Genomic DNA, 12,329 nt, shown 5'->3' on the forward strand with positions numbered 1-12,329 from the left:
GCCTTTTAAAGAAGAAGAAGAAAAAGATGTTATAATATATGACGGAATACATAACTTGAGGGGAAAGTGTAAACATTGAAGGTTAATAACAGTGAAAACTATCTGGGGAAATGGGGGAGAAACACGTGGTCGAAGAACGAACGAACGAATAAGAATGAATAAACGAATGAGAACAGAGAAGGAAATATTTTTTTTGGGGTTTTTTTGAGTTGAGATTAACACAAGGAAGTAGGCTATGGGGTGAAAAGACTAGGAAAACAGAGAACGAAAGTTATTGGATCACAAACGACGGACCGCTGAGAGAAAAACAAAGCCTCAAGGTTGTACACTGTACAGTGTACAAGGCCTCAAAACACGACACGAATTAACACGATTTTCAATACAGGTATGAAAGACCTGCACCGAAAACCTTCCTCGGGACACAATATACGTACACACACCATCAAATAAATACAGTTATAACGAAAATACAAATGGGAACAATTACTTAACTTCGATTTCAAATCGCTCGCGACGCGGCAAAGGCCTTGCTCGCGACGCGGCAAACAGACGATTAATTTATGAAAGATAAACACCGAGAAACTTCCAAGGTGCACACTATAACTTCACACACCGAAAGATAAAAAAAGTTTCGACAAAATACAATTGTGAACAGACTTAACTTTGAAAACGTGGAGACCGTGTGGAGCTTCGAAAATCGCTGCCGCCATCTCCAAGATCTCGCGGTTTTCTACCTTTGGCCTATGTTGACATTATGACCTATGTTGATCTCAAAAATAGTTGGTGCTTGAATTCAGTTGGCTGATATGTAAATCCCATTCAATTTTCAAGTCAATCGGATGAAAATTGAGGATTTTAGAAATTCGAAAAATGTGGTTGACCTTTGGCCCATGTTGACCTTATGACCTATTTCACATTTTAAATACAAAATTTTTTAAATTTCCTTCTCTCCTCACGGGCAGATGATTGTTGTCTCGCCCTGCCCCCTTTATCTCCTTTTCTTCCACCATCCTCTCCAAGAAGATCTGTCACTCAAGCTTTTGGGTCTCACTATCTGGCATGATCTTTCCTGGGAAAACCACATTTCCAAGCTGGCCTCCCAAGCCAGTAGCCGACTGGGCATCCTCCGTCGTGCGAAGTCCTTCCTTGGCACAACTGAGCTCCTCACCATATACTCACATACAAGGCTTTCATCCGGAGCTCAATGGAATACTGTTCTCTCCTCTGGGTCGGTGCTCCTGCCTCACACCCAGCTCGGCTTCACGCTGTTGAACCCAAAGCTTTCAGAATCATTGGAATCTCCCATGATGAAGCTAACTCTGAGGGCCTAACACACACTCACCGCAGGCAGGTTGGTGGTCTTTCTGTCTTCTACCGACTCCTCTCCGGCCTTGCTCCCCCAGCTCTGTCTGTGCTCTGTCCCCCAAATATTCCTGTCGGTCGCACCTGAAACCCTCTTATATTGTTAAACTGCCAAAATCAAGACTCTCTATTCACCTTCACTCTTTCATTCCTCTTTATTCCCGCCTCTGGAACAAACTCCCTCACTCTCTTCAATCCCACTCCTCCCTCCATGTCTTTAAAACAGCTGTTCACCACCATCTCTTATCTTCCCCAATCCAAAACCTTAATCTTTTCGACCCCCACTAATTTCACCCCAGATTCACTTTTTTGAAATACCAACTTCTTTCCTGGAAGTCCTTGCAGTGTCCATATGTTTTATACTTCTCCCCCCTCCCCCCCACGCCTCCTCCCCCCCCCCCCCCCACGCCTCCTCCCCCCAAGCCCTCTCCCTCCCACAGATCTCCCTGCTCTCAATTGTTATACTTGTGTGCTTCCCCATCTCTCCCCCATCTCAGCTCCCGCTCCCTTTATTTTGTCTTATGTGTCAGTTTGTCTTTTTGTGATCAATGTTAGCTTTTACATGAGCCTCGATCTTGTATACCAAAAAAATATATAAAAAAATAACCAGTCCGGCGTCTGAGAGGATCCCAAGCCAGCACCCTAACCGCTAAGCCAACACCAGGCTTGTTCATGTTTGTGTACTACTTGTTGATGTTTTACAGCTGTAGAGGAACCCGGGTAGGGTTTGAAACAGCAAAAGGCTTGACTTACTTTCTGAAGCTTCTCTTGGTTGCTTTATGCAGCTTTCTTTGGCTGGAAGAGCATGGGGTTAATTTACTTTTAATCCTAGTGACCTGGGGTAATATATTTGTTGGGAGCCGATTGGTTATTCCCTCCAATTGCATGGATAGATGCGAGAGACTTGGCTGGTCTTGTTGTTCATTTATATTTATTCAATGTACAAAAATGTGATAATGTATATTTCAGAAAATAACACAATGTGGAAAATCTCCAATGATTGTTTCATTGCAGCAGCACTATAACACCTACAGAAATAATAGATTAAATTCACAACATTTAAGCACTTTATAAACATTGTGCCAAACGAAAGCCATAAATAACCCTCAACTGGATCATTTAATGCTTTCATCATCACAGACAAAAGTACCACAGGATAGGTTCACCCTAAAGAAGTTTCTTTTTTTCTCTATATCTTTTTGTCTTCAATGCTTTGTCCAGTCTATTTCTGATTTCATACCTCACATCCACTTCATCACACTCGGTGCTCTTCATGACCAAATCTGCACAAATTGGTCACTCATTTAGAAAGGAAACAATATCTAGAACCACCAACACAAAACGTCATAATGCATGTAACATGGTCAAAGGACCCTCGATATGAAAGGAGCCTGAACTACAACTCCTTCAAAGGTCTCAACGAATCCCACCTTGATGTAGCGACGACCGGGGGAACGGTATTGGGCTAAGTCTTTCACGAACAGGCTGGCCAAGCGTGACGTTCAAATGCATGGCTGGAATTTGCAAGTTGTTCAGCGTGCCGGCGATAACTCGCCTACTTTTCGTGAAAGACATCTCTAACTTCTACCGACCTCTACACTCAGGGGCAAAAAAATGAGCCAAACTGTTTCTTTCCAATTTGGAGCCATAGATGTGCAGTACATATTCCAATTTAAATTGATTACTCATGTTACAGCAGCTAAAAGCCCTGCGCACTGATTACAGCAATTTTTTATGAAAAAATTAGTGTTTTAAGAAGCTTCGTTCTGAATAAAAAACGAAAATTACTAAATGTCCGTATTTTCACATTTCATCTTTAAAGGCAAATATCTCATGAAAAACAAAACAATCAAAATTTTACACATAAGTCAGGAGACGACGATGGTTCACGAGCAAGCGGTATTCAATGACAAAGGATGGACTATAACCGAAACAGGCCCGGACAGGCCAGGCCCAGAAATGTCAAAACGAAGGTTACTGACCTTGAAATTAGATAGAAAATAATGTATAATCAGTTATGAGTTTAGTTAGCTACACAATATCGAAAATTCGGTGGAAAATGAAATGAAAAAAAAAAAAGGAAAAAGGAAAAATCGAGCTCTGTGGGGCTAGACACATGACATTGGCCTAACCAAATATAGAAACCCCTGTCAGATTCCACCAAACCCCTCGGAGAAGATGTAGCTTGAAATCGATTACCCCCTAAAAAGACATCTTTTTTGGGCGTGGCTCCGCCCACAATGGGCGCAATACGCCCACTCTAGGCAGGACACAACTAGATCATGATATCAACCTCCCACCCAAGTTTCATCAAGATCGGATGATATCATCGGGTAGTTATGCTGCGGACAGACAGACACACAAACACACAGACAGACACACACACATGACGAATATAGTGGTCACATGATAACTCGTGAACCAAAAAGGAAGAAAAGACCGCTTTGAGTTGTTCTGTGTCACAATGAAATTCAAAAAAAAAAAAATCATGTTACTGTTAGCAGTAAACTTTTAAAGATGTGCAATGCATTTTTAGGGTGTTGTCCTGTTTTTTTGACTGTTTCGTGCAGATGTAGTGCCTAACTTGCTCTAATTTATGACGTGTACAGTTAGTGTCGGTCATGTTTTTTTATGTTTCCGTTTAAAGATGCTTCCAAAGATAGAGAAGATCCATGCTGATGAGGATCTTAAGAATTGAATTGCTTGTCTTCGTTAAGCGGGCAAGACATAACCCACAAATCCACACACTCCTGAAGAAGAAGAACATCCCTATTTCTCTGCCTACCATAAAGAGAATATGAATTCCAGAAAACTGGTTCTGCTACAAGGAAGAAGGGATCTGGCAGGCCTAGAGCTACTGCAAGTAAAGATGACAGGAGATTCTTAGTTCTCCAGGAATGAAAGGAAAGCCTACGGAAACTGTCAAAGGGCCTTTATTATTGAAAAAAAACATCTAGGACAGATTGCAGTTTTTGGCCGAAAATGGGAACTCGAATTCAGACTGGTTTCAGAGAGTTCTGTAGAGTGATGATGAATCAATATTGCAGATTTGTAGTGATGCCCCAGAACGTTGCCTTCGCAGCTCTGGTGAGAGATTCAACCATGAGTGCATTTCAACACCTGTGAAACATGGAGGAGGTGGAATCATGGTCTGGGGTGCATTTTCGTATGCTGGTGTTGGTGAGCTCATAAGGTGTGAACAGTCAATTACTGTCAAGGACTACCAGAAAAATATTAAAGAAAGGATTACTTCCCAGCCTCCAAAACTTACTTCCTGGAGAGAAAAGCAAAAAGATGTCATTTTTCAACAAGATAATGCCCAACGGCCCATACTGCAAAATCCACCAAAAAGTGGTCGGAGAAAAAGTTCCTGAAACTTATAGTTCTGGCCTGGTCAGAGTCCCGATTTTAACCCCATAGATAATCTTTGGGCCTATATTCAGCACAAAATTATTGGAAGGAAATTTGAAAATTCTGATCAACTTTGGGAATCTGTCAAACATGAATGGGACAATATTGACATTTCCTGATGCAAGAAGCTTTGTGAGAGTTTGACCAAAAGACTGGATTATTTCAAGAAAGCTAAGGGACAAGCTATTCCATATTGATTTGTACAGTTATTTCAGCATGTTCTGGTGTTTTGGTGTTTTTAATGTATGGTAAAACAGTTAAGACAAAAAATTAGAGAAAATTGACTTGGCTCAATTTTTTGCCCCGGAGTTTATATGACTATCCTGTCAGACCCTGTGCTCATCTTTAATTTACTACACTGTGGAAGGAACTATTAAAGCACCAACTCACCAATAATAGCAACAACTCACCAATAATAGTCTGAACCTTTACAGGATCAAGTCTGGGCCTTGCTTCACCAAAATTGGGATTCATCATTATCCCCGTCAAGGAATGCACCGCAAGATCCTCCTCGGAGAAATGTTTCGTAAGGAGGCGATTTGTAAGCTCACTCACGGAGTTTGCTTCACCCCACCTGCTCTGCACGCTCTTGCCTCTTGCACCTGGGCCATCATATGTGACCTATAGTCGAAGGAAAGTATGCACAAGCTGTAACAACAGGTGGACAGGTATACTCCAGGTACACTGGCATCGTGCTGAACCCTAACTGATATATGTGAGGTCCAATTTTCAGACAAAACACAACTACCGAGTCCTTAAAGGAGAAAGAGGTACCATTCTCTCATTCCTCGTGTCCATTTCCTCAAATAAGGAGGACGATGAAGTTTGAGTCGATTGATGCATCATGTGACCTGCCCTCGATGCCATGAGTCTCTTCCTTTCAAATTGCACAATTAACTCTGGTGACTCTGAAATAAAAAAGTAAATGATATTAAACAATTTACTAAAATTAATTTGACTTAATTAATACTTTCAAAGATTATTTAATGAAAGATGAATATCAGATTAATAAAGATTAATCAAATTAATTAATAAAGAATTAAAAAATATATGAAAGAAAAAAAATTGAAATATATATAAATTATTAGAAAATTAAATTAAAAAAATTAATGAAAATGAATTAATTTTTTTTAAATTAAAAAAAAAATTCATAAAATTAGTAAATAAAGATCAATTATAAAGATTAATAAAAGATCAACAATAAATTAACAATTAACTCTGGTGACTGGAATTTAAAAAACGTAAACGACCATAATTCTGTTCACTTAAACACCATCCAATGTATTTGGTTGTTGTAACTACTGTACTCAGCACAACCAGGACACCACCTTTGATCAGTTCGAAGGCTTTTTCCAATGTTCTGTTTTCCTCATCCAGCTCCTCAATTTTCTTCAGTGATGTACTTACATCTTTAAGGTCATTACTTGTGTTCTGAAAATACCAACAAACAAGAACACTTGTACAACCGAGAGGAAATGTTCTAAATTACAATCGAGCACACTTTTTGTCCCTCACCCCAGCTGTTGGTGTGCCCCCACCTCCACTTTCTTTTGAACGAGACATATTTTTGTTGTGCGAGATTGTTGACGCATTCCACACACTGGTGGTGTGCAATCTTGCTGAAACCACACTTGTCCAATAAGGTTTAAACTTTCAAGCTGTGCCACAAACCAATCTCTGAACATGACCAAATAAGTATGATGATATTGGGGGTCTTAGAGTTCAAAAGGGTCCGATGGTCTCGGGGTTCTAAAGGGGCTTAAAAATCTTAGGGTTCTAAAGAGGTCTTGAAGGGTCTTGCAGCGTCTTTGGCACCTAAATGGTCTCTGGAGGTTTGTGGGTCTTACGGGGCTTAAGGGTGTTAGGGTTCTAAAGGTCTGATGGTTCTCAATGGTTTTAAGGATGTCTAAAGAGGTCCAAAGTGTCAAAATTCGAAAGGGTCTTAAAAGGACAAAAAGGACTGTCCACTCTCACTTAAAAAGGGGCTCCACTAGCTTTTGCGCATCGACGTCATGAATCATCATGCCGAGTTTCAAAACGATCCATTGAGCTGCTTCAGAGGAGTAGGAAAAAAATGGGGGGGGAAATCAACGGGATTACCCACAATTTTGTATGTGTAAACACCTCTAGTTTGTGGGAATAGGACTTCCCATCACAGAGGCACATACATGTGTCACATGTGTGCTACTAGGGCCATTACGATCTCTCTGGCCAGCATGTGCAGTGTGCTGTGGAGCCGGAATTCGTAGTAGAGTTATTTTTATTGGGGCCGCCCTATGGGCGGGACAACCCGAGGAGGACTCCGACCAGACTAGGAGGAAGAGGAGCCTGGTCTGAAAGGAGGACGAGCAAGTGGTTCACAGAGGAGTTTTAGTGAGGAGACATTCATGTGGTTTTGCTCTGAAAAAGTTTTGAGATTGATCCAATCTGGTATCACCCTGGTTTTGGAGAGGAAGATGGAGGAGAGACAGAAGTGCTCCACGTGCACAGAGTACAAAGAAGCACTTTGATGAAGAAGAAGTGCCGACCAGGAGGCCTCGTCTGAATAGGTTAACGGAGCCATGTGGCCTGGTTGAGGAGCTGATCGTCGCTGGAGCAACTCGCGACTGGTTTTCTCCGTCTTTGGACTGACCATCTCTGGCTCACGTCGTCTCGCATCTGGTTTCCAAAGTGCGCTGCATTGAATCCAGCGTCCACCCTGCGCATCGTAGACAAACTGAAGTCCCGCCTGCCTTATTGTCTTGTTCTGTGGCATGTAGGGTGGGTTAAGTTTCTCGCTTGAGTGCTCCCATTTCCCTCTTTGCAGCTTTGTCACGCTGGCAAACTGAGGACATCTCCTCAAGAAATTGTCAACAGCCGTCACGTCTCTTTTGCGTATCAGCGCCGATCAACTCATTCACAAGTTGCAGGGGATAGGCCTTGACATGCAGATCAGTTTCCATGTAACTCTGCATAATAACTTCGGGAATTGGAGCTCTAACGATCTCTTTCACATTGACCTTTTAGTCGACCTTGCGACGGATACAGTGACATCTTCACATTGTTCCACTCTTGTTATCAGTCTTCCTGGGCGTGGCCTGTCTTTGACGATTCCTATTTCAGAGTTTGTGTTCTCATCTTCGTGTGGTCATTTTTGGAGGAGCCTGTGTGTAATCTTTCATGAGCCCATGTGCTCATTACTAATCACTCATCGAAGGTGAATTCACTTCGGTCAGCCATTGTTTCGTGGGAATATCTGAAAAATATGGATATAGTCATGAACTAGAAAGCATGTGAAAATGCAAAGCCCGTCCGCGTCCATTTGTATTCAGTAGGTTTCTTCTTCTTCCGTATACTAAAATAACGAAAACAATTTTTAAAAAATGAAAACTGTTGATTTTATAAAGCCTTGACCTGTGAGCTTTCAATCTAAAAAAAGAATCAGCTTCTAGCTTTTGATTGGTGAAGCAATTCTGTGAACCAATATGAAAATTCTTAAAATTTCAGGTCAATCAGGTGAAAATTGATGATTTTACGTGACGCTGACCTTTGACCTTTTGACAAAATTATTAACTTGCCTTCTCCATATTCTCATAATAAAACTTTGTTGAAAATTTTATGACAAAACCCAAATTGTAAATTGAAATTTCAGGTCAATTGGATGAAAATTGATGATTTTACATGACGCTGACCTTTAAATGTTAATTATGATGTCATCAGTGGCTTCACTATGACATCACAATTCGACAAGTGTAATGCTACATCTGATCAGTATGATTTTTTTTTCTGCAACTGTTGGTCTGATGGACCCGAAATTTTCACCATCGGAGTGCCTCCTCCTGTGGAATATGTTAATGATAATCATGACGTCATAGGTCATGTGGTCCAGGCGCCATCTTGGAAAAACCGAAAAACCTTGCACCTCTATATCTCCAAAACCACTCCATGGAATAAATTGAAACGTGGCTCATTGTAAAGAACTCCATATTATATGGAGACTCCATACTCCATACTCCAAAAAATTCATAGAATTCCCTGGTGTTGGGCTGGCGGCTAGGGTGCCGGCTTAGGATAACCAAGGATCCTGGGTTCGAATCCCGGTTGATCGCTGAATTAACGCCAAGGGGGTTGACTCAGCCTGTCATCCTTCCGAGGTCGGCTAATTGAGTACCAGTTCACTGGTAATTCCCTGCTTGTCGTAAAAGGCGACAAAAAGGGTTGGCGTCAGGAAGGGCATCCGGCCGTAATACATTGCTTCAAAAAGGGGACCAAAAAACAACATCAACCACGGTCCCCGAAAAGGCCAACCCCCGCTTTGCGGGGAAAAATGGCCTCTAAACGGTGGTTTTTATACTCCATACTCCAGAACTCCATATATGGGGAATAGTTGTTGACCATGACGTCATTGGTGCCATCATTAACGTCATAATTTGACAGGGACAACGCTTAGTCTGATTACTTTGAAATTTCATGAGCGTGATGTACGCAACAATTATATTAGAGAATATCAATTTATAATGTCATCGCTCACGTGGTCTGGCAGCCATATTGGATCAAAGAAAAAAAAAACCTTCAAAAATAGAAAAGTTGGCTCGTACCAAGTTGACTGCATGGGGTAAGTATTCTATGAAAACCATCTTGTTTGAATGAGGTGAGCATTCTGTTACCGAACCATTCCTATTTTTATAAAATGATCACCTGACATTAAGGTCGTGTTTTGGTCAAGGGATCATGTCCAAGAGACGTGTGCACCTGAAGGAGAACCTTATAAACAGGAGACCGAGATCATTCCCACAAATGAGCAATTGACACACTCAATGAACATCTGTGGGGCTCTGTGGGATCCATGTTTGATTTCATGAATGATTTCATTTCCAGGAGAACCCTGGTTGTACAAACAAGCATACCTGGCTCTGCTTCCAGATCCTCACGTTCCATATATTGAGTGGGGAAAGTGCAGGTGTTTCCACCATCATTTGCTCAACCCCACAGTACTTGGCAGGTCTTTGTCGAGCTCAAACCCTCGAGGGTACCTGAAGGTTTGTCCTGGGACACGGCCAATGGTGGGGCGAGACACAATGAAGAGGAACCTGTACATTTTTGTCCAATAAAAAGTGCACATAACCTTGAACCATCACTTTTTCGCAATGAAATACCAAATACAAAATGCATCAACATTTAAACTTATTAAAGTAATAACAACACTAGCTATAACGGCACTTGGTGGAGCGCACACCTCTGCCCGGCACTCAGTAGAGCGCACACCTCTGCCAGGCTGAACAGTTTACGTTTTGTATTCCACTGATAGGCTGGATCTGGATCCGGACCCGAACTAAAATCGAATCAGCTTGTTCTTGTCAACTTTCCAAGTCAACCACCTTGTTTTGTCATTGTCGATACAAGCTTTCAAACTAGATGGCATTCATAGAATACTTACCCTGCGCAGTCAACTTGGTGTGAGCCAACTTTTCTGTTTTTGAAGGTTTTTTTTTCTTTTTTGATCCAATATGGCTGCCAGACCACGTGAGCGATGACATCATACATATATATATATATTCTCCAATATAATTGTTGCATAGATCATGCTCAATAACTTTCAAACTAATCAGAATAAGCGTTGTCCCTGTCAAATTATGACGTCAATGATGGCACCAATGACGTCATCGTCAACAACACCTATTCCCCATATGAAGTTCTTTACAATGAGCCACGTTTCAATTTCTTCCATGGAGCGGTTTTGGAGATTTCGAGGTGCAAGGTTTTTTGGTTTTTCCAAGATGGCGCCTGTACCACATGACCTATGACGTCATGATTATCATTGAAATATTCCACAGGAGGAGGCGCTCCTATGGTGAAAATTTCGTGTCAATTGGCCTGACAGTTGCAAAGAAAAAAAAATTCATAATGATAGGATAAGTGTTGTATTTGTCGAATTATGACCTCATAACAAAGGCACCGATGACATCATCATGAACATATGTTATTCAGAATTGGGAGTACTTGACAATGAGCCATGTTTCAATTTTTTCCAGTGAGAGGTGTGAGAGATATCGAGGTGTAACATTTTTCCAAGATGGCGTCCGTACCACGTGGACTATGATGCCATATTTATGAATAAAAAATACATTCTACAGGCAGAGGCACTTCTATGGTAAAATTTCGTGTCAATCAGACCAACGGTTGCCGATAAAATGAATTTTAAAAATGCAGACATGTACGCCACACGTACGCAGCCGAATGCCTAACCCTGCTTTTCGCTTCGCGAGCGCAGGGTAAAAACCAATAACTGATGTGGTGTGTCCTCAAAACACTGAAAAGTCCTTTACTGGAAATATCTCTCACACACTCACACACACACACACACACACACACACACACACACACACACACACACACACACACACACACACACACACACACACACACACACACACACACACACACACACACACACACACACACACTCCTTGCAAACATGCTCAGCACACTTATCACAAGTCGTTCTGCTTTTACGATCCTTGCTGCAAGGGCAACAAAAACACCGCTTATTTTTTTGGTGGACCCTGGTCTTGGCAACATGTGGACACTGCTTGTTGGCTTCCACCAAAAATCTCCATTGCAGCAGTGATGTTCCTTGGAAGCTGCGTCGTACCTTCCGCCCTGTTTTGCATGTGGGCAACACCAACTGTAGCACAAGTTCTCTAAGTGTAAGGAACAAACGTCGCTTATATTTAACACCTTGGTGAAATTTGGGATGTTGTGCTTTGAATCGGATATACGTATTCAGGCAAGCCACATATACAACATTGTACCACAATGAAATAGAATAATACAAAATAGACTGAACAAACCAAATCGGCTGTCCTGCCTGTATTCAGGCCTAACAAATTCAGGCCTGCCGGGCCTAACAAACACAGGATGAGGAAAAAGCGCACGAAGATAAAACCTCATAAATTAGAAAATAATGAGAATAAAAAGAAATTTACCTTTAGTCCCCTAGATAAACCCTAGAACCTCAGACCCTAGAACCCCTAGTCCCTAGATAAAACCTCATAAATTAGAAAATAATGAGAATAAAAAGAAACTTACCTTTACCAAATGGAGAAACACTGGTAAATAATTTCAAAATGGAAAAAAATACCAATAAAAATCACAAATCAATGTCGATGAATGGTCAGTCGTACAACACTCTCAAAAGGCAGGGGTACGGGTACCTCACATATCACGTGATTTTTCTGTGGAAGAAAATAATTACTAGAATCAAAAATCACGTGAAGTACTTATTTTTATCAAAGAAATCAAATCACTGATCCGATTAGAAAGATCGTAAAATACACAAGAAGTTGAGAAAAAACTCGGAAAGAACATGTGAAAACAAGATCGTGGAAGCACACACGAGCTTACAAAACAACTGGAATACATCTCAAATGACCCAGGACATCCCCGCGGAGATAATGAGCCTTGAATGGAGTGTGTCATGTACAAATTACGTCAGGTACAATGCAAAATGCAATCCCGGGTCCATTGGAACCGACTCATGCATTCTAGGGGTAGCGTTTTTATTAAATGTAAATAAA

General features: G+C 41.3%; 1 protein-coding gene across 1 annotated transcript; it reads right to left on the minus strand.

The window, feature by feature from the left end:
- Window positions 1-2,274: 2,274 nt before the first annotated feature.
- Window positions 2,275-11,960, minus strand: LOC137419250 (uncharacterized). The gene is made up of 6 exons (XM_068105386.2): window positions 11,842-11,960; window positions 9,660-9,798; window positions 6,102-6,204; window positions 5,548-5,681; window positions 5,184-5,394; window positions 2,275-2,645 (listed from the first exon to the last, which is right to left on the minus strand). The coding sequence occupies exons 2-6, from the start codon at window positions 9,726-9,728 to the stop codon at window positions 2,530-2,532; spliced, it is 633 nt and encodes a 210-aa protein (XP_067961487.1). The 5' UTR covers window positions 9,729-9,798; window positions 11,842-11,960; the 3' UTR covers window positions 2,275-2,529.
- Window positions 11,961-12,329: the final 369 nt, after the last annotated feature.

This window comes from Myxine glutinosa, chromosome 1 (genome assembly GCF_964187855.1).
Source record: "Myxine glutinosa chromosome 1, kmMyxGlut1.1, whole genome shotgun sequence".
Lineage (NCBI taxonomy): Eukaryota > Metazoa > Chordata > Myxini > Myxiniformes > Myxinidae > Myxine > Myxine glutinosa.

Excerpts from the sequence above, each read along its gene's own strand:
- LOC137419250 (XM_068105386.2), bottom strand. The coding sequence starts at position 9,728 with ATGATGGTGGAAACACCTGCACTTTCCCCACTCAATATATGGAACGTG. Across the intron at positions 5,682-6,101 it reads AGCCTTCGAACTGATCAAAG|AGTCACCAGAGTTAATTGTG; the intron begins GTGGTGTCCTGG and ends TTTTTATTTCAG. Across the intron at positions 2,646-5,183 it reads AAAGGTTCAGACTATTATTG|ATTTGGTCATGAAGAGCACC; the intron begins GTGAGTTGTTGC and ends CAATTTGTGCAG.